The sequence below is a fragment of the Delphinus delphis genome, chromosome 14 (genome assembly GCF_949987515.2).
Source record: "Delphinus delphis chromosome 14, mDelDel1.2, whole genome shotgun sequence".
Lineage (NCBI taxonomy): Eukaryota > Metazoa > Chordata > Mammalia > Artiodactyla > Delphinidae > Delphinus > Delphinus delphis.
Genome location: NC_082696.1, coordinates 18,024,471 through 18,048,143, shown reverse-complemented (window position 1 = coordinate 18,048,143; position 23,673 = coordinate 18,024,471). Strand labels below are relative to the sequence as shown.

At 34.1% G+C, this 23,673-nt stretch overlaps 1 protein-coding gene across 6 annotated transcripts in view; it reads left to right on the top strand.

Moving 5' to 3' along the window:
- The window catches only part of STXBP5 (syntaxin binding protein 5), a 168,876-nt gene that overhangs the window by 48,041 nt on the left and 97,162 nt on the right, over positions 1-23,673 (top strand). For 5 of the 6 annotated variants that reach the window (XR_009521897.1, XM_060029828.1, XM_060029827.1 and 2 more), the window contains exons 5-8: positions 962-1,096; positions 2,900-2,963; positions 6,889-6,972; positions 14,543-14,666. Coding sequence is in view for 5 of the 6 variants with exons in the window: in XM_060029828.1 (XP_059885811.1) it covers positions 962-1,096; positions 2,900-2,963; positions 6,889-6,972; positions 14,543-14,666 (407 nt within the window). In the remaining variant the exon portion in view is untranslated. Of the gene's footprint in view, positions 1-961; positions 1,097-2,899; positions 2,964-4,906; positions 4,976-6,888; positions 6,973-14,542; positions 14,667-23,673 lie in introns of those variants that run through there. The other variant, XM_060029829.1, reaches the window with a different exon arrangement.

Below are 23,673 nucleotides of genomic sequence, written 5' to 3'. Positions count from 1 at the left end.
ACTGCTGTCAGTTTGAGGGTTCAGCAGTGATTATCATCATTGTGTATTATTGAAAGGACTATTCCATTAAAATTTTAAATAGTATATTTTGAGAGACACAATAGGTAGTCTGAAAAAAATGAGCATTATATGGTTTCATAACATACTATCTTTATTTGTCTTTCCTAAAAATAAGTTCTACAAAAAGGACAAGGTATTTTCCATTCTTAACCTTGTTATCAACTGAGCTTATATAGAAAATGTTAGATATTGTTGGAATGATTATAAAGTTTAATACATGCATGTAAATTATTATAATGTATCAATGAAGGACTTTTATATCATCAGGACTTAGAAGGAGATAGTTTTGAGTATATTCCAATATCAGTGTCTAAGCCTACAGAGGATCTTAGCCCTTCCAAAGGCTTACAAGTTAGTGAGGAAGGTAGACTCTCTTACAAGGCAAGCCTGATAGAGATACAAAAGTGTTGAGGTATCAATTTGAGTGAAGGTGGCATTTTAACTAAATCTTGAACAGGAGAAGAACATGAGGAGGAGGAGCATTTTGCATAGAGGGAGTAGTCAGCACAGGTACCAAGATGGATTCGTGTGGTTAATAACTTCTGAGAAATACGGTAGTACCTAGGGATGATGTGTTAGACTCACTTTGTGGCTTTAAAAGTTACATTTGTCATACGTCTGAAGTAACACAGTGAATGACATAGCCAGATTTGAAACACATACTAATGTCAAAACTCCTTTCTATCAGGTTATGCTGTCTATTTACTGTAAGGACTTATATTTGACATTAAAGTTGAATTAGCATAATTGAATATTAACTACAGTGAGTTGATAAATCTGATGGTTGTATCTTTTTTTGCTTTTCCTAAATTGTATATGTCATTATTAACCCTCTAATACAGTTAATAAAGTTTACCAGATATTTTTCTGATTTCCTTTTTGGATATATTTTCTCTTGCAGGGTTACGTTTTGCCATCTGCCTTTCCAGAGTAAGTGGCTCTATGTGGGCACTGAACGAGGTAATATACATATTGTCAATGTGGAGTCCTTCACACTCTCAGGCTACGTCATTATGTGGAATAAAGCCATTGAACTGTGAGTTTGAGCAAATATTCCATATCTGAAACTATCAGTACCATATATGATAATATTATGTAATAGCTAATTAGTAAATATAGAATTAAATTTTTAATATTAAATACAGATTTATCAGCCTTTTGCAAGTATTGCCCCATTGGCAGTTTGAAAATTTAAATGCTTTACATATATCTGTATAGATACATATACATATTATATATAAATATGTTCACATATATATAAGCTATAGCACAAGTTTAATAAAACCATTATTCTTTTTAGGTGAAAAACATTCCAGATTTTTTTCTATTCATTTATCATCTAATTATTTTTCTTTCAAATGCTTGGTCATGCCCCACTAAATTGATTTCATGACCCACTAACAAGTTGCCACCAATGTTTAGAAAACACTGATCTAAACCACTACTTGCTATGTTTTAGTAATTACCAAATATAATGTAAATGTTTATAGTGTAACATTGCAGAATTAATTTGACAGTTAATTTTCCTTAGTTTTGATATGGTAATGATTGCTTTTATTTAACAGTAATGACAACAAAAACTGTGTTGTGCTATAGGGCCCTAAGGATCTTTAGTGCTAACTTTTCACTGTCTTAGAATCTTATCTCTTTCTCTTATTTTTTTCATATATTATTTAGATATAAAAATCAGAATTTAAGGATATTGGCAAGGTTCATTTTCACCATTTCTTCTTGTTTTTAAACAAATAGTTCCATATTGTTGCATTCCACAGAATTTGACATAAGGATAAATTTGTGGCATATCTCCTTAAGTAATGTGTTGTTGCAGCTGTAATGGTGTATTAAGTTTGGTTTTCCTTCCTTTATCAGGAACATTGTTATTTCTCAGTCCCTTGGAACAAGGTTTTCTAGGTCTGTTCTTTGAGTTGATCACAACATATAGCGGGGAGGCCTGGTGCAGGTGTCTGTATGGTTTCACAAGTGGCTCTCAATGAAGTGGACTGGTCTCTCAACTCTTAGAGTTTATGAATGGGTTATTTCTTCTGCTTATTTCTACTCTATAGACATCAGTTCAGCTACATTCTTATCTGTATGACTTCTTTTTTCTCTGAGCAAATATTGGTGGCATTATTTCGTTGATTTTTTAAAAGCCATAATGGAATTTTTCTTATTTTTGGTATGAAGTGTGTAACTAGATGAGATGCCCCAACTGGAGGCTAGAATTGAGTAAAATAAAGATAGCAATATTTTAGATGCTGCTTTATTTTATTTTATTTTTTTATTTTTTTGCTGCTTTATTTTAAAATATTAACTTTGAGAATTCTACCATGAGAATAAATTTTCTGTGCTAAAATACAAAATTGAAGATTCTTTCCTATACAGAAAGTGTACATAATTTTTTTTTTTTTTTTTTGCGGTACACGGGCCTCTCACTGTTGTGGCCTCTCCCATTGTGGAGCACAGGCTCCGGACACACAGGCTCAGCGGCCATGGCTCATGGGCCCAGCTGCTCCGCGGCATGTGGGATCTTCCCGAACCAGAGCACGAACCCATGTCCCCTGCATTGGCAGGCGGACTCTCAACCGCTGCGCCACCAGGGAAGCCCAAGTGTACATAATTTAAAATTTTTGTGACATATCAATGTGAGAGTCACTATTCTTCCTGATTCCTATTTTGATCCATATTGAGAACTATATATCTGTTACTGATCACTTGCTGAAATGTTTTCAACCTTTGTAAATATATCTTTATTTTCCATTCATTATTCTTATTGTAATGAGTATGTAATAGTATTGCAATTTTTACTTGAGAAAAAACATCTTAACGTTTTTTCTTTTAGGTCATCTAAATCTCACCCAGGACCTGTCGTCCATATAAGTGATAATCCAATGGATGAAGGAAAGGTAGATTTTTTTAAATATATATATTTATTACTTAAATGCATGAATTTTGTATTTTTTAAATATGCAAACCATTCCAGAACTACACTTACTCTGCAAAGTTGAGATTGATAACAAAGGTTGTATATCATATATACTTAATTGCTTATTTATGCATTATGAAGAACAAGTGAAAATTAAAATATTTACATTTTAAAGAAGAAATCTCTAAAACAAGTAAAATTTAATAAATACAGTTAAAGGTTGTTAACTTGTTTTTGGCTTATTTAGAATAATTCCCCTTATTTTTTGATAATCCTGACAAAAACCATTTTCTTTTGGTCTTGAATTCTTTTTTACACTAGTTAAACAATTTTTATAGCACTTATCACATAACATCTTATGTTGGAGTTGTCTCTGTATCTCTCTCCCCTAAATTTTTCTCCATAAATAGCTCAGATCAATAGAGACTTTTTAAAAATAATACTTAATTTTTTTATACTTGAAACCAGTTTCATGCAGTCATTACCTAGCTATTGTTAATTTAGGTTCATTAGTACTCTGAATAATAATAAAATTTTATTTTCCATGAATCTCTACTTCCTAATTCAAACCAATCTCTCAGTAGTTCTATTTAATGATATTTTTTCTACTTACAAAATTTCATGAAAATTAGTCTACATCAGTACCAGAAAGTTAATCACTATCAGAAATCAGTGAAATGAAAGTTCTGGATTTTGTGAAGTTTATTCGGGTTTTTCCTTTTCTCAGTTAGTGAGAGTGGTAGAGCCTATATGTTGTGTTAACACTGTTCTGTTAATACTGGGAAAACAAAAGGATAGCGGTACTGTTCAGAGCTAGACTATATCATACAATTGTATGGTTTGAGAGAAACTACATGAAGCAAGTTACAGTAACCTATATCTTCACTTTACTTACTTATTTTTGGTATAAGATAATTGTCTAAAAGCCAATCTTTGGGTGGGAGACCTGGTGGAAGAATTGAAAACTTCCCTTTCTTCTACGTTGAATTAGTCAGTAAGTCATTTCAGTCCTTCCATTGCAGTGTCTTTTCTATTCAATCTCCTTATGACCACTGCAGTTCAAGGCATTCCAACCCATTCTTGAGTCATTTCCAGATCAATCTTCCTAGAGTGTCATTTTAATCTTATTGCTTTCCTGTTCAAAAGCTTTCAGTGGTTCTGCAGTATCTAACAAGCAAAACAATGCTTCCTTAAATCATAGCCCTAGGTTTCATTGTCTTTGAGAACATCTTTACCTGAATGCTATGCTGAAGCAAATAGTTATTGTTGCCCAAATGTGAGCTGCTCTTTACTATCTCCATCCCTTATTTATATAAGTCCCTCTGTTTGGAATTCTTTCCCACTGTTCTTTCTCTGCTGAATTCCTACTCACAACTTGAGGCTCAGATTAAATACATATCTTTCATGATACCTTTCCTGATAATCCTAACATAAAATGCTTTCTCTCACTTCCAAATTTATTAGCACCTTAATTGTGCAATTTTCTATTTATAAATACCACATCCTTCAGTTAGTTCTTCTATTTTTTAATATTTAGGAGATTGTAGGGATTAAAGTTTAACTTATTGGCACAGATTTCTAACATTCTTAGGAAGATACAGCTGGCTAGAGAGGTTAAAGTTTACTTTAACCCTCTTATGTTATTAAGATCTGGATGGGTAAAATTTTTTTTTTTAAGTTACATAGCTACTAAGTGGCAGATCTAAGGCTAGAGCTTAAGTTACCTGTGTCCTAAGCAATCCAGTATTGTTTATACTGTATATCAATTCTTAAATTTTATATTTTTCCATCTCTTTCCTTATTCCTGAAGTTCCTCTCTTACTTCCCCCATCAGAAAATGCCATATACATGTCCAAGATATTTAGAAGGACTAGAAAAAGGTAAAGGAAACAAATACCAGTTTTGTTTTTTTTTTCCAGAAAGAGTATGTATTTCAGATTGCCGAAGAAAGAAGAGTTTATGTTAGGAAAATTAAGTGTACTTCCTACCAAGGTGGGAAAATCTATTTTGTTAGTTTCAATGACTCGTTCTTCCAAATGTCCCCGTAGTCTGAAACCCACTAAGTTGCAATTTAGTTAAAGTTACTGGGTCTGCCCCCAAATTTGTTCATATCTCCAGATCATATGAACAGTTATTGGCTAGCTACCAATCATTCATGTATTTATTAAACAAATATTTATTGAATAGCTACTATGCATTAGGCAGTATATTAGATACTAGAGACATATAGATGAAAATGCATTTACTTGTGTAAGAGAAGAAGCATCTCCGTCTGTCCAGAGGAATTGAGTAGGCTTACCCAAGGAAGCAACACTAAATGCTTAAAAGTGAATAAAAAGTGAATAAAAGTGAATTAAAAAGGGAGAAGGTTTCAAGCAGGGGGAATACTGAGATTTGGAAAATGCCAGTGCAGGAGGTGGTAAACAGTAGAGAGTTTGTGAGGCAAGAACATGCATTTCATTCCGGAACTTATTCATTCACAAAAAATGTATTCATTCACAAAAAAAGTACCTACAACATATCAGGCTCTCTGTCTTATGTTAGAGGTGTAGTAGTAAACAAGGTAAAACCAGTTCTTGCTTAAATAGACCAGTGTTTCAGTTTGCAAGAGAATTCAGATAAGGAAAAAGACATCATTTTATTGTCTAGTGACCCTTCAGGTTAAAAAATGTACAGGTTGCTGTTGGAGCACATAGGAAGGACATTGGCTTACATTTGGTAGGTCAAGGAAGACTTTCAGGAAGAAGTGATAGCTAAAATGACATGAAGGATTAGTAGGATTAGTCCAGCAAAAAGGATGACATTTGAATGGAGTGGCCCAGTTAGGGTGACAGCATGGGCAAAGGCGTAAAGGTAAGAGAGAGCATGACCTGAAAGATATAATGGAATGTATTGGGTAAGAGGAATGTGGAAAAGGATGAAGCTGGGGAGGTGAGCAGAGGCCAGACCATGATGTATCTTGTAGGTCAGATTATTCAGTTTGGACTTGATCTAAAAATAATGGTAAGGCATTAAAAAGTTTTAAACAAAAAGCTACATTACATGATCAGATTTGCATTTTAGAACTATCACCTTAGCTGCAATATGGAATGGGTTAAAAAAAAGGGCCAAGACTGGAGAGTCAGAGAGACCAGAAACTAGAGAAGAGATTTTTGTATCTTGAACCAAGAGAGAGACATTGGAGGTGGAGGAAAGTAAATTAGAGAGAGATTAGAGTGTACTTTTTAAATTACTTGATGATTTTACCTGGTAGGGGAGAGACTAGAGTTAATGATGACTCCAAGGTTTTTGCCTGAGCGACTTAATGAATATTAAAAAAAAAAAGAATGCTGAGAGAGACACTGCAATAGGGAATACCAGAAAAGGAAGATAGGGAAGAAAATAATGAATTCACTTTGGACACATTTATTTTGAGGTTCTTGTGGAATAAATATGTGAACATGTGGCCACTGGAATTATAAGTCTGAATCTCATGAGAGAGGTCCAGGCTAGATATAATTTGGAACTAATCAATATATAGATGAGTAAATGAGATTGCCTGATAATGTGTTGAATTAGCAAAGTCTGTAAACTTTAAAACACATGAAAATGTTAATTTTTATTGGTGACTTATATTAATTAATGAAAATATACCCTCTGGACTTCAAAATGGTACTGTTTTCATTTTCAATAATCAGTTGTATGATATATGTTGAATCCCTAATGATCAAAGGCATATAAATATGCAATGCAGTATTCCCATATGTCATCCATGAGATTAGTAATTAGCAATGCAGATGTTTAATTATATTATAATTTCATACCTTAAGCATATGAATGATAATAATTATCTTTATTATCAGCAAATAAATGTTTCATATGATTCATGTCATTCCTAGGTAATGTGGCATTTTCTTTTATTACAGCTTTTGATTGGCTTTGAATCTGGAACAGTAGTGTTATGGGACCTCAAGTCAAAGAAAGCAGACTACAGATACACCTACGATGAGGTAATAACATTATCTTTGCTAACCAAAAGCTGTTGTCATTTCTCTAGCTCAGAACGGCTTCTCTAAGAACTTAATTCGTGATTCTTTTAGGCAACCTTTTTAATTGCAATAACACATAGTTTTTGCATATATATGAAATAGTATATTAAAATAGGTCAAAAGATAGAAAAAAAAAATCTCTGCAACTCCTATCATTTGGCCATCCGGTTCCCTTACCTCACATCGCAATGTTAGTTTCTCATGTATTCTTCCAGAGATATTTTCTGCATTTACAAACAAATTAATAAAGTATGCTATTTTAAAATTTTATACAAGTGATAGTATGCTGTAAATATTTATAGTTTGCTTGCTTTAGGATCCAAATAAAGACTGTGATTGATTGATTTTTGTCTTTTTTTGCCCTCAGACTTCCTATAAATTGGATGGTTTACTGAGGCATGATCATATTTAGTTTCATTTTTAGCAGGACTATTTCATAGATGATGCTGATGTTCTTCTACCAGGTTGAATATTAGTGTCTGTTTGTGATATTAGCAGCCAGTGATGTTCAAGGCCTAGATCTGTTAGTGCATAGTTGTTGCAAAATAGGGAAGTTCTAATTTTATAATTCCTTCTCTATTATGTGGGACACTTCAGTAAAGAGAAACTTCTTGTCTACTCTTTTGGTTATATAGTAGGACAGTTCAGATAGGAAAGGCAGGATAAATGCTTGATTCTTTCTTTTTATTTCAGTATTTACTCTAAAGGGGTTGTTCTCTAGTAATCTTAATGATGGGTAATTTGTTCTTGTTTTCTGTTTCACTATGTACTCAAAGATTTAAACGTATTTCATATGCTTCAGTACACTGAAGTTATTATCCTTATTGATTTTCAAATTGTCCCATCTTTGGTCAGTGAATCTCTTCCAGTTGTTTCCCGAGTCCTCTGGTGATAATACTCTTAGATAGCTTCCTTGCCATCTGTTATAACAAAGTATACCTATTAATCTTGTATATTTCTGTCCCAAATTTATAATATCTTTTTCCATGAAACTGGCTTCTTTCAGTGTGAAATGCTATCTAGTGACCCTAATTTGGGTACCAGGAGTGTTCACAATTTCCAATTCAGTGAATAGATCTAGGAACTGTGTAAGTGGTTTTGTTTGCTTGTTTTTGAGAAATATGTCATGTGTTCATATCGATGCTTTCAGTTACTCAAGCAGACTACCTTGAGCAACTGTAGCAATACTTGGAATACTTTGTAAATGTCTGCGTATTATCTTTTAAGCTTGACTAAAAGAATTTCCTTTGCTTTCATAGCTGTATACTTTTTGTATTTAAAGCTTTTTAGTTAATAAGTATTCTGCGGTTCACCAATCAAGATCTTGAAATTATTTTAAAAGAATATTTTTAATAAAGAGTTCTTGTCATTTCTCTGGAAGATTTGGCCTGTAGAGCTGTTTCCTATGTCAAAATGAAAGCACATTTGAAAAACTGACTTTTTTTTGTTGTGCTTTTGTCATTTAAATAGTTATCTTGGCTTTAGCCACTATGGAGTCACAGGGAATTTACCATCTCACCTTAAATATACTGGAAAAATACATGAAAGAACAGTTTTTAGAAATTAGCAGGTAGTGTAGAACCGGGATTCCTTAGAGAGGGGAAACAAGGTGAGCCCTTCAATTGCCTTAGCTTATGACCTGGAGAGATCTTCCAGGTCTCAGCCCATGAAGGGGGAAGGGGGGAACCTAATTTAATAAGCCCAACAGTCTCCCTGAGTTGAGGAGGCAGAGTTGGGAAATTGGGGAAGATATCCATAGCTTATAAGACAAGGTAACAGAGAGTAGAGAACTGCCTAGAGATAGTTTTAAAAGTTCGCAAGGAGCCCTTCACCCTGCGTCTTCAGCTGAATACTGATTACTGCATGGGTGTGAGGCTTGGAAAAGATCCACTGGAAAGGAGTAGGTAGAACAATTCTCATAGCACACAGAGGACTGAGAGTAGTTCACATTCCCAGCAGAATGGAGAAAGCTTGTAGTAGACAGGGCATCAGGAAGAGTGCTCAGAAAGGTACTGCCTCAGTAGTGGGGCCAAACTAGCCCTGCATTACAGGCTGGCTCAGCTAGCCTAACAGAGCTTAAAAGCAAGCCTTAAAAAGTCTAAGCTGTTTCCAAGCAGTATTTTTAACTGCATCCCAGAAAAAAGGCTCAAAAATCTTTAAAAGAGTATAACAACCCATCATAAATTTCACAATGATTAAGCATCCAGATAAAAATCTATGAGGCATGCAAAGAAGCAGGAAATATAATGCAAAAGGAGAATAAAATACAGTCAATAGAAACAGACTCAGAAATGATACTGATGGTATAATTAGTAGACAAGGATACTAAAACAAATATTGAACAGACTCCATATGCTCTAAAAGGTAAATGAAAGCATGAAAATGTTGAGGAAAGGCATGCAAGACTTCAAAAACACAAGTGTAACTTCTAGAGATGAAAAATGTCTAAGATGAAAAATTTTCTCTGGATGGGTTTACCAGAAGATTTGATATTGCAGAAGAAAAGCTTGATTAACTTGAAGACACATAGCAATAGAAATTACTCAATATGAAAGATGAGCAAAGAATGAGCAGGACATCAGTGAACTGTGGTACAACTTCAAGAAGACTAATATATGTGTAGTAGGAGTCTCAGAAGGGAGCATGTGGACAGAAAACATATTTGAAGAACTAATGACCCAAAGTTTCCCAAATTTGATGAAGACTTTAAACCCTATAAACTTCTAGAATATACAGATATCTTAGAAGTTCAATGAACTCCAAGCAGAAGAAACATGAAGAAAACTACACAAAAGCATGTCATATTTCAGTTGCTTAAAAGTAGAACCTGGGCTTCCCTGGTAGCGCAGTGGTTGAGAGTCCGCCTGTCGATGCAGGGGACACATGTTCGTGCCCCGGTCCGGGAGGATCCCACATGCCGTGGAGCGGCTGGGCCCGTGAGCCATGGCCGCTGAACCTGCGCATCCGGAGCCTGTGCTCCGCAACGGGAGAGGCCACAACAGTGAGAGGCCCGCCTACCGCAAAAAAAAAAAAAAGAAAAAAAGTCTGCATATAAGTGGACCTGCATGATTCAAACCCATGTTGTTCAAGAGTCAACTACACAATATACATATACTTACACTATACTTACATAGTATATACATTACTGTAGCATAAAGTTTACTATACTATATATACATTATTGACATTTATGTTTACATATATATATATATATATATACTTGGGTAGCACATATGTAGTATTACAAGTAATGATATTAGACTATTAGGAAAAAAGAAATCTTTTATCAAGTTGTATTTGTACTTTAAACATTGCAGAAATAATGGGAAAAGTTGTGCATGTTTGTTGTATTTAAAAGTTCACATTTGGCTATTTCTTTTTGTAGGGTATTTTCTGTTACTTGTTTCTCTCTGTTATCCAAAATATTATGAGCTATTGGTCCCTGTAATTAGCTAGTATTTATTTTTGGAATGCTTAATAATTTAATATCTTAAAAATAAAAGGTACTCTTAAAGATGTATATTGTTTTCTTTAGCAAAGTAGAAATATTAGTTCTCTTTATATAATATATATACTTATGTATATGTTACACATTTTTATATATAAGATTAGAATGTTTTTATTTATAAGTTCCAGATAACACTGTAAACCTCTCTTGTACTTCTTTTATCACTTTAAAAAAATATATTTAAGTAGCTTTGTGTATAGCTTCTTAACATTACTTATATTTTACAGAAATAATTTCATCTGTTAGGGCGACTAAGAAGTTGCTTATTTTAACTTTTTTTAAACAAATAAATATATTTATTTATTCATTTATGGCTGCTTTGGGTGTTCATTGCTGTGTGCGGGCTTTCTCTAGTTGCAATGAGCAGGGGCTATTCTTTGTTGCGGTGCGCGGGCTTCTCATTGCAGTGGCTTCTCTTGTTGCGGAGAACAGGCTCTAGGTGTGCAGGCTTCAGTAGTTGTGGCATGCAGGCTCAGTAGTTGTGGCTCACAGGCTCTAGAGTGCAGGCTCAGTAGTTGTGGTGCATGGGCTTAGTTGCTTCACAGCGTGTGGGATCTTCCTGGACCAGGGATTGAACTCATGTCCCCTGCATTGGCAGGTGGATTCTTAACCACTGCACCATGGACTTCTGGGAAGTCCAAGAAATTGCTTATTCTAAGATTGAGTTTTTGGAATGTCATGTGTATGTTTTGGAATAAGTTTATTACTATTTTAAGATTTTATTTAGAATTTTGTTAGAGATACTTTGACCCTAAAACATTGTATTAAATATTGGCATTTAAAAATACAACTGAGGGACTTCCCTGGTGGCACGGTGGTTAAGAATCTGCCTGCCAATGCAGGGAACACGGGTTAGAGCCCTGGTCTGGGAAGATCCCACATGCTGCGGAGCAACTAAGCCCATGTGCCACATCTACTGAGCCTGAGCTCTAGAGCCTGTGAGCCACAATTATTAAGCCCCACATGCCACAGCTACTGAAGCCCGTGTGCCTATAGCCCATGCTCCACAACAAAGAGAAGCCATCGCAATGAGAAGCCCATGCACCTCAACAAAGAGTAGCCCCCTGTTGCCGCAACTAGAGAGAAAGCCCATGTGCAGCAACAAAGACCCAACGCAGCCAAAAATAAAAATAAATAAATAAATTTATAAAATAAATAAAAATACAGTTGATTCTCTTTGTCTATCATCATTTAAATTTTAAAATGTGATCCATAAACATTAAATTATTTTATTTAACTTAAATGTATAAGCATATGAGGAACCCAAATAAATGGACATTGAATGATGATACTAAATGATGACTTGGTATGTAAGTAAAACTCTTAACTTCCAGTTACATGGTTTTTGGGCTGCACTTGGCAGTTCAAGACATTCTAGTAGGATAGCTTTTAGATTCTGTTGACCATTAAGAACAAGAAGTGTATCAACTTGAATAAAAAAGAAGTAATTTAAAGAGAACGTAGGAGAGTGACTTTTTAAATTTTTTATAGACAAGATTTAAATAATATCAGAACAAAAAATTGAAGGGTAGCAAACTTTGGTCATATAAAAATATTTTTCATGAACATTGGGGTGCATGTATCTTTTCGAATTAATGTTTTTGTTTTTTTTGGATATATACCCAGGAGTGGAATTGCTGGATCATATGGTAACTCTATTTTAGGTTTTTGAGAAACCTCCATACTGTTTTTCACAGTGGCTGCACCAATTTACATTCCCAATGACAGTGTATGAAGGTTCCCTTTTCTCCACATCCTCGCCAACATTTGTTATTTGTGTTCTTTTGATGATAGCCATTCTGACAGGTGTGAGGTGATATCTCATTGTAGTTTTGATTTGCGTTTCCTTGATGATTAACCATGTTGAGCATCTTTTCATGTGCCTGTTGGCCATCTCCATTTCCTCTATGGAAGAATGTCTATTGAGTTCTTCTGCCCATTTTGTAATCAGGTTGTTTGTTTCTTTGATGTTGAGTTGTATGAGCTGTTTAAATATGTGGGATATTAATCCCTTACCAGTCATATCATTTGCAGATATTTTTCTCGCGTTCAGTAGGTTGTCTTTTTATTTTGTCGATGGTTTCCTTTGCTGTAGAAAAACCTTAAGTTGAATTAGGTCCCATTTGTTTATTTTTGCTATTATTTCCTTTACTTTAGGAGACGGATCCAAACAAAATATTGCTGCAGTTTATGTTGAAGAGTATTATGACTATGTTTTCCTCGAGGAGTTTTATAGTAGCCAGTCTTTCATCTAGATCTTTAATCCATTTTGAATTTATTTTTGTATATGGTGTTGGAGAATGTTCTAATTTCATTCTTTTATTGGGTTGGCCAAACCATACGTGTAGCTGTCCAGTTTTCCCAGCATCAGTTACTGAAGAGACTGTCTTTTCTCCATTGTACATTCTTGCCTCCTTTTTCACAGATTAATCGACCATAAGTGCATGGATTTAATTCTAGGCTCTCTATCCAGTTTCATTGAGCTATGTGTCTATTTTGTGCCAGTACCATACTGTTTTGATGACTGTAGCTTTGTAGTATAATCTGAAGTCAGGGAATATGATTCCTCCAGCTCTGTTCTTCTTAAGATCATTTTGGCTATTCAAGGTCTTCTGTGTTTCCATATAAATTTTAAAATTATTTGTTCTAGTTCTATGAAAAATGCCATTGGTATTTTGATAAGGATTGCATTGAATCTGTAGATTGCCTTGGTAGTATGATCATTTTAACAATATTGATTCCTCCAATTCAAGAACACAGTATATCTTTTTATTTGTGTCATCTTCAATTTCTTTCATCAGCATCTTATAGTATTCATAATACAGATGTTTTGCCTCCTTAGGTAGGTTTATTCATGGGTATTTTATTCTTTTTGATATAATGGTAAATGGGATTGTTTCCTTAGAAGATATATGCACCCCAGTGTTCATAGCAATTGCCAAGATATGGAAGCAACCAAAGTGCCCATCAAGAGATGAATGGATAAAGAAAATATGGTGTATATATACAATGGAATACTACTCAGCCATAAAAAAAGAATGGAATTTTGTCATTTGCAGCAACATGGATAGACTTTGAGGGCATTATGCTAAGTGAAATGAGTCAGACAGAGAAAGACAAATACTGTATGATATCACTTATATGTGGAATCTAAAAGATACAGCAAACTAGTGAATATAACAAATAAGAAGCAGACTCACAGATAATAGAGAACAAACTTCTGGTTACCAGTGGGGAGGTTGGGGAGGGGCAATCTAGGGGTCAGGGAGTGGGAGGCATAAACTGTTGGGTGTAAGATAGGCTGAAGGATGTATTGTATAACGTTGTACAACACAGGGAATATAGCCAATATCTTGTAATAACTGAATGGAAAGTAACCTTTAAAAATTTTATAAAAATTTTAATTTTTTAAAAAAGATAAATAAATTTTAAATAAATAAATTTAAAACTTAAAAAATATTTTTCAGATAGTTTTTAAGTGGCTCAGACATATAAAATAAATTTCAGATTTTAAAAGTCACCTTAATAATTACTGTGAGAAATGGGTAACCTGTCTTAAAGCTCAGTCTGAGGTATTTTTAATTGACCTTAATTCCAAATGTACATTTTTGTCTAAAAATTCTAAAATTTTAGTTAATTTCTAAAATTTGTTCTCATCTGTCAATGCAACTAGTTTTTCCAATGGAATATTGATTATAATTGCTTGGTAATTTATGTTTAGTTATTGTTTATTGTAAGAATACATTTTGTTTTCCTGAACTTGTCAATAATATGTATATCACTATCATATTATCCTTACACTCACTTAAGGAGTAAATAAAGTAAAAATCATTAAAATAGTGTCAGAACCAAATTAAATCTCATAATGACAGGAGGACTGAGTTATGGGAATTTAAGATTAACATTATTGACGTTAGCTTGGGAAATAAGAAAAAGTTTAAAATGAAAAATGAATTATGAATAACTTGGTGTTTAAATAAAATTTTGTTTTTAAAAATGGAATTCTTTACCCCTCTTCTATAGGCTATCCACTCTGTTGCTTGGCATCATGAAGGAAAACAATTTATTTGCAGTCATTCAGATGGCACTTTGACTATATGGAATGTGAGATCCCCTGCTAAGCCTGTACAGACGATAACTCCACATGGTAAGAATGTATCCCTTTTAAACACCACCTAAATTGTGATGGACAGTAAACTGTTTTGAGTTTGCATTTGGATTTGTTTGTTTGTTTTTGATGATAAGGATGGGTTTTCTTTCATTCTGAATTTTAAATATTTATACATATAGAAATAATTTGTAACAACCAGGTAAATAAAATCTCAAATAACTATGTTTGCGGTTGAAATTGCAAATATGAGCTTTGAGAAAATGAAGTTACATAATCTTCTGAGTATTCTTTTCTCCAGTAGTCCAAAAAGTAGATAATTTTGTGAGTGATATAGGACTTACTTTAAACAGTTGTCATCTTAAAGTTATCAATTGCAAGTTGCTAATGTATATATAATATGTACTGAAACACTTGGAACTCTAAGAAGGTAATTTTATACATTAAAGTATTGTTTTCAGAGTCCCCAGAATGACCCCAAGTTTGATTCACTAGGAAGACTCATAGGACTCAGCAAAAGGATGCAAAGCAAAATCAGTACGGGGAAAAGGCACATGGGGTGAAGTCTGGAGGAAGCCAGGTTGAAGCTTCCAACAGTCTTCTCCCAGTGGAGTCACACAGGACATGCTTAATTCCTCTAGCAATGAGTTATTACCACATGTGTGAAACGTTATCTACCAGCGAAGCTCACCTGAGCCCACAAGTCCATAGTTTGTATTGATGTCAGTCCACAGGTACCCTCTGCTTTAGCATGTACCAAAATTTTAGATGCTCAGAAGGAAAGCAGAGATTGGTCATAAACCATATTGTTTGTATAGATAATATAGCATAGTGTGCCACCCTTATCAGTCTTGGAATGGTGGAAGCTGTCTTGAAAGCCAAGTTACCAGTTGCCAACCAAGAGAGCTAATCTTACAAGCTGACCTTTCTAGGGATAGCGGTCTCAAGCCTGCTTTGTTAACTTTTTTTCTGTACAAGTAATATATACAGAACCTCCATGAAGGTTTTATTAGGGTGCTTATGAACATATTATGAAGACCTTGTTTGAATTTTGGATGAGGCCTAGGAATTTGTATTTCTTTATTAATCTGCATTCTCCCAATTCTACCCTAAGAGGTTCTTAACCAACAAATTTAGGGAAATAAAAAGGAACTGTTTTTTAAATTGGTAGCATACTAAAAGAGTACTTTTGTAGTTATTGCTAATGTTTCATTGTTTGCTTTCAAATATGAATGCCCACTTTTTTTTTAAAAAATTGGTACATTCTGAATTATTACAATGTAGAAAATAAATAGTCAAATTAAAAACTTATCTTTCTGTAGCAGTATGCATTTTTAGACTTGTTTGTTTTCTGGTAAAAATAATCATTCTTTTAGCCACATATTGTAATATATTTTACCACTGCTTTTTGGTAGCAGTCATCTTCTGGAAAAGCACTTATTTTAAATTTGCTACAGGTCTATTTATGTGTGCCTCCAGAAGATAGCCCTTTTGATAGTAGGTTCCAGTTTTCCCTAATATATTTTTGTTCTTCTTTCTGTTAGTGCCTAAGTCCCTAATCTTTGTGGTACTCCTGAGTATTCCCATACATTTTAGCATCTCCCAACCCCACTGGAACCTAGGAATTCAGAAAACCAAAACAGTAGATGAGTAGTTTCAAGACCTTTAATTTCAAATCCAGAAGGAAATAAAAATAATATTGAAGATGGTAGAAATATGTAATATTGGTTTTTAAGTTTATCTAAATTTTTATCTGTTTTTGTAAGTCTAGTACAAAGAGGTTTTTTTCTTTCAGACCATTTGAGAGTAAGTTTTAAACATATTGCCCAATCATCCCAAAATATTTCAGTATTTGTTTCTTACAAAGACATTCTCCTATATCACCAAGTTTTGCCATTTATCAAAAGGGTCTGTATGCAGGATAGATTTAGTTGTCATGTTTCTTTAGTCTCATTCAAACTGGAACTGTTCTTGAGCCTTTTCTTGACTTTCCTAACTGATAAATTTTGAACATTACAGGTCAGTTTTTCTATAGAATGTGCCTCCATTTGGTTTTGTCTGATGTTTTTTCATGTTTAGATTCATGTTGTACATTTTCAGCAGGAATATCCCAAAAGGATTGATGTGTTCTTTTTGCAGCCTCAGGTGGAGCTTATGTTTGATTTGTCCTAGTGATGTCTCATACTCTGATCCCTTGATTAAGCTTCTGTCTACTAGGTCTCTCCATTATAACGTTATTTTTTCCTTTTGAAATTAATAAATGTTTTTGATTTTTTCTTGTAATCAATAAGTGTTTTGATTTGGAGGAAATATTTGAGACTGTAAACATACCGTTCCTCATCAAATTTTTACCCCCTGGTTTTAGCATCTGTTGTTGTTTCTTGGATGGATCACTTGTTGGTTGCCAAATGGTGATTTTCTATTTAATCTTGATACATTTTTTATACTAAAATCTTAAGACCTTGAGAGCAGACTTTTAGAAGTAGCATAAATAGATTTCTACAGGGTTTGTAATATCTTAGCAAAAAAGGGTAACTAGTTAAAATTACTTTTTTCAAACAAGACAAAGAGTATTTGATATAATATGTTTTTTTCAAAATTAGAATCCAAACAAAATGTAAAAGTACATTTTTTTCTGTGGCAGATGTTAGGAAGTTGGATGGCGTTTGTTGGCACAGTATAGCAGCCTAAAAATGTAGATCATCAGAAGTACTGTTTCTTTATAAAATATGAATTATTTTCAGCAACAGTAATGTGGTAGATACCTGCCAAAGTTAAATTTATGCTGATAGTTGAGTTCAGTGGCAAAGCTAAGTGCATTTTTATACATTAAAGCACAAAAATGTGTTTTTCATACAGTAACAAGGTATCACATATTCCATATATACATATACCATATTTGTGGTATGCAGTTTTTGGTATACTAAATATCTGCTTTGATGGATTGAAATTTAGGGCTTTTTTTCATTACTATCTTGTGTTGTGGTCTCTTGTTCTTACTTTCTAACAGTTACGGTAAATCTTGGGTTTTTTTCATATCTAAACCATGTAAGGTAGTGGTTAAGTATATCTTATTCTTAAAAAAAATTAATAAGCTTGATAATTGATTAGAACTGATTGTACTTTTATTTATTCATTCAACAAATATTGGTTCTACTATGTGATAGGCACCATTCTACACCTTAGAACAAATAAGCAAAATGTAAGTGAAAGTACCTGGAAACTGACATGCTATATACATATGCGATTATAGTAAATATAAATTTGGATATCTTATTTACTTGGTAGGATAGGACCAAAAGATTTTTAGATTAGTTTTCCCCAAAATGTATTTCACGATACTAATTTTTCCTATGTTAATGAGTTATTTGGTGAAAAATATGTTATGATCAAAGAAGTTTTAGAAATGCTGAATTAAAGTTGAACATTTTCTTCACTACAAGACTTCTTAATCTTTAACGTACACTATGAATTTCTAAGAGGGAAGGTACGTATACACATGTATATATACATATATACGATTGACCCTTGAAAAGCGCAGGGTGTTGAGGTGCTCGCTACTGCCTAGTAGAAAATCTGCATATGACCTAAAGTCAACCCTTGGTGTCTGTGGTTCTACATCTGTAGTAGTCTAGTGTTTACTACTGAAAAAAATTTGCACATAAGTGGGCCCATGCACCTCAAACCCATGTTGTTCAAGGATCAACTGTATATTTATTATTTATGTTGGTTTATATATTAATTTATTTTATGTACCTTTTCCCAAACTTATTTGACTTTAGCACCTTTTGTTCACAGAGCATCTTGTGGTTGTCTAGGGTTCCGTGGAATACACTTTGAGAAATGACGGCCTGGTGCTTGAATTATAATTTAATTATAAGACAGTTCCCCAGATTTGGTAGCTATGTTCAGTTTACCCTCCGATGGCATCATTGATTGCTAAAGCTGTTTGTTAGTGGACTCTTATTCTGAGGGGCATAGCAGTTATCTAGATAATGATGATAAAATGGCCAAGAAAGGAGAATAATTTGAATTCATTTAAGGTAATTTTCTGATATAAAGTTGTATAATTTTATGCATATCAAGATGGTTGATAGTCATATTTTTTCAGAAAGTCTCTATTTGGGTATCTGAAATTACTCGACAGATGATTTTTGACCAAAACAAACAAAAAGTGATATCTCCCTTTAATCTAGTTTTTATGAATATCAAAGAACATTTCCCTGGCAGTCAGACAATCTGGAATGTAATTCTAGCTCTGCTGTCTGTGAAATACTTTGTAGAGATAATTACTGTTTTCTGGGACTTCATTTCAGCGTATGTAAAATGAAAGGATTGAGCAAGGTGATTTTTAAGGTGTAAAGTTTTATGATTGTGTGGAAATTAAGCAGGATTTGTACCATCTATTGACTCTGCAAAGTCATTTCATCTTGGTGGGCTATAAGTTCTGTATGTCTGTATGGTAAGCCTAGTGGGTAAGCCCTGCTTCCCTCTCTCTCTCTTTTGGCTTGTTTCTCTCCTATGGCAGATAGGCTTTCATTTTTTAGGAGGGAAGAACTTTGGTAGTCCTGGCATGGCTCAGGTACTTACCCTGAAGCAGTCATCATGGTTAAGTGATTTGCTGACCCAGGGCCCCAGAGGATCTCCCATGTAACCCTGGGTATGTGCGTGTGATGTGTTGCAGCGTGAGATTTTTCTGCTATTGTCATGTTCACCAAAGTCAGATTATTCTCAGAGGAAATGGAGATGGTAGATAGTCAAAATCAATAGGTATCCATTATAGGAAATGACATTTTAAGATTTAGTTCGTGGAGCTTATTCATCAGTACAATCAATCCATTTACCAAAGAATAACCCAGGATTAGAGAACTTTTATTCTGTTAAACGTTGCTGAAGGAAAGATAAATTCAAACTTCACATAAGTAAAGCTAACTTAATGTAATATTTTAAGGTTGTGACATATTAAAAATTTCTATTAATCTACTTTTAAGATTTACCTGAAGCATAATACATTCAATAAATAACAAATCCATACAGCAGTTCTTTAATGTAGTCCATTACAGAGTTTTCCCTAGTTTTTATATTTGAGTTTTATAAGATAGCAAAGAGCAGAGCAAGGTTATTTTAGTCAGAAGGTGCAAAGACATAATCAAAAGCAGAGTATTCTTGGAAAACTGTTAATAGTTTAATATGACCAATGTTTAAAATTCCTTTGGGCAAGTAGCAGGAAACTAAGACAGAACTGCATACAGAGGCAAAAATATACCTTGTAGTATGCTAAAGAGTTTGGACTTCATGATGGAGACCTAGGAAATGATTTTATAGTGAGAAACATAAAATTTATATTTGGAAATACTGCTTTGATGGCATTGCATCAGATGAGCTGGGAGCAGAAGAGGGAGGTCAATTAGGAAGCTGTTGTTAACAGTAAATAATGAAGATGTCAATTGTGACTGCTATTGAGAAGAAATGGACATACATAATGAAATTCTGGAATTAGAATCAATAGGACTTTGTTGATTGTGACTGGGTAATTTTGGGGGATGGGAAGCAGGGCATAATAAGAGACAAGAAGAAATCACATGTGACATGGAGGTTTATGTGATTTATTAAGTCGAGTTTTATATTTAACCAGATCTTTTCAATGATTTATCAAAGTAGTTCACAGGTAGTTGAAAGAGTAAGCACACATTTTTCTACGGAGGTGGCGTAGCAGTTAAGAAGTGAAATGACACTTAATGGTGAAATCCAGTGATGCTCTAAATGTCGTTTAGCTATATGTGCTTTATAAAATCTTAACTAGTGCCTTATTACTTGATTTGATTTAGAAAATGGTTAGTCTAGGATTACAGATGAATAAACCTTTCAGGAATATAAGCAATAATCAGTGGCATAATTTTAAAAATCTGAGTTGAAAAAAGATCAGAGTATGCAAATCAAAAGGACTCACTAATTTCCAAGCAAGATTAATGAAAAATCACTATAAAAACTGTAACACTTTTAATTTATAGAGATAATGAAACTACTCTCTTAGCATCCTTGTATGCATCCTTGCATCCATGCATTTTGTCTAAACTTTTATAAAAAAAGTTTATTTATAAAGAAGTAAAAATCAGACCAGCTTTAAACTTTAAGTTTAAATGCTGGACACAGTAGAGCAATACCAAGAGACTATTGAGCAAGACAAACCTTAAGAATTTTGTACCTGGTCAGGTTTCATGTATCTGGTCTTCTTCAGAGCAAACATTTAAATTCCTGACTGAAAGGTCATATATCTCTGAACAGATTGAAATAGAGGTTGAAATTCTTACTTTGTTCCTTGTACTGCATGAGGGACTAGCTTTCAGATTTCAGCCTCCTTTTTTCCATACCTTTCTGATTACCTCAATTCTCTCTCCCACCTCAAGAAACCAGTCTTCTCCCCTGGCAGTCCTTTCCTGTCCCTTGATCTGGTGTTCTACTAAACTCTATCACTAGTCACTTGTTGGTTCTTGTAAGTTAGGATGCCAGAGGTTCAAGAGTCCATTGCATCATCATTTTCTGCATAAAGAGGTGAAGAGATGTTTCCCTAGGATCTTAAGGCAGGATTAGATGTTCTAATAGCAGTTGAATGGTGTGTATTTATAAAAATTTAGTGTAATAAAAGTGCCATTTCATGTCAGTGGGGAAAGCTCTGATGGTTCAGTAATAAGGCTGGCAGGTGCATACCTGTATCACAACTCGTCACATTGTACACTTTAAATACTTGCACTGTATTGTCTGGCAATTATAGCTCAATAGAACTACACAAATAGTGCTGAAATTATTAAAGAAAAAATACCTTCCCTATATCAAAAGATACTTCAGAAAATAAATGTAGTAAATGAAACTATAAAGCAATTACAAGAAAAAGCAAAAAAAAAAAAAAAAATTGTAATGATATTTGTGTGGGGAAGAACTTCCTAACCATGAAACCAAAGAGGCGGTGACAAAAAAGAATGATAGTTTTTTTTCATACACATACACATATGATGATACGGGATCGTAGCGTACCAGCCTCTTCTCCCTAAACGTTCCCCGACATTAGCAGCCCAGTCCCCTTTCTTGCCCCACCAGGTAAGCTATGTCAAAAATCTTACAGGTGTTCTTCCAAAATATATGCATTTCTAAAATCGTATGTATTTACACACACATATACAAACATATGAGATTTTTTGGTCATTGTTTTACAAAAATAGAACTATATTAGTATTTTTTGCATCTCACTTTTCTTAATCCACTGTACTTGAGGAAAATCTCTCCATGTCATCTGGCACAGCCCTAATTCCTTCATTTCAATGTTAGTGTATCAGCCAATTGTTTGTCTCACAATTTTTCACACTTTATTCAGCCATGCCAAATTGATGGGCGTTAACTTTATTTTCCGTTTCTGATCACTACAGATTGTGCTGCCTTTACCTTTCTGTAGGTATTCGATAGGAATTTGTCCTTTTGTTTCTGTGGAATAAATGCTTATGAGTAGAATTGCTACTCCTTGAAATTTACTAGTTTTACATATTTCTATTTTTCATAAATGTTCTCAAACTGCTTTTCAAGAAGACTGTATCCTTCACATTTTTACCAGCCATGTATAAGTACCTCTCTTCCATTGTTCCTGCCAGCAGTGGTACTATAGCTCATTTTACTTTCTTTTTTTGTTAACTTCCTGTTGGCCCAGAGTCTTAGAGTTGGCCAGAGATGAATGACTGGGGCCTTTTCCCTTCCTAGGTCTTTCCTGGGCATGCACACTGCCTTGCACATGTATACAGCCTTTTAGATTCCTAGAGTATGTCCAGTTCTTCAGGATTTTTAAAAAATTCCTGTCCAGGATCTTATTTGCCTCAACTAAAACCACAGCCTTAGAGAGCTGTGATATTGCCAGCAGATTGCTATTATTTCTGTGATGCCCTGAAGGTAGGGCTTTTTGTCTCCTGCGCTGATGTCTGTTCTGTCAAATGAAATTGCCACAATGCCTTGGGAGTAGAGTTTTTCAGGGAGCTGCAGATTGGGACAAAGTACTGATTGCCTTCTAGGGAATCTGGTTTTAATGGAACTGCAGATAAACTTCAGTCCTCTCTGTTGGTTGATGATGCTGTTGCCTTTTCATGGTACTGGGCCACTGAGCTGGGGAACAAGGGGAATAGGAATAGCCCTTGTCAAAGCATCCCAGTCCGCCTTGTCTTACCAAGGTTTGGTCATTTCCATTGAGTAGATTATGTTAACGCTCATTTTGTGGCTTCAGTTAATTTGCAGAGTTTATGGTAAGTGAGCGAGTTCAAGGAGGTCACACTTTGTCATTCTGGAAGTCAGTCTCCTTTTTTAGTTTTGTTAGCTGTTCATAGGAATTGAGTCCACCATGTGAACTTTAAGGTCATTTTGTCCAAATTTAAGAAAAGCTGTTGGAATTCTAATTACATTAAATTTGTAAGTTAATTTTGGAAGAATTGCCATTTTAGGATTTTAAGTTTTCTTAAATAGAAACATGATTAAGACTGATAGACTTATTTAATCAATCACAAGTGACACTAGGGATAGTATTTGCAACATATGGATACAATGTTAATGACCTTTGAATATTACGTTTATTTTTAAATATAAAGAAGATAACATACAAGCACGGGTAAATGATATAAGTTATTTTTAAAAGAAGAAATACAGATGATCATAAAGCCTAAGAATTTTCCATTAGGGATTAAATCAATACAAATTAAAATGAGATACCCTTTCCACTTACCAAATCAGAAAAAAAAAGAGCACTGTTCAGGAAGCGTGTGGCAAAATACCCTCCTACACTTTCTTCTTCCTTTCTGGAATACAGTTCTACCTAAGTATCTCTTTTCTAGAAATTAATCCTAAAGAAAAATAATTAATTTATTCACTGATTAAATAGTTACTGAGTGTCCACTCTGTGCCAAACAATGTTTGTCACCATGGACGTATCAACAGAAAACACACACTTAAAAACCTTTGCTTTCATGGAATTTACGTTCTTGTTGGTGAGGCAAACAACAAACAAAAGAAAATACAA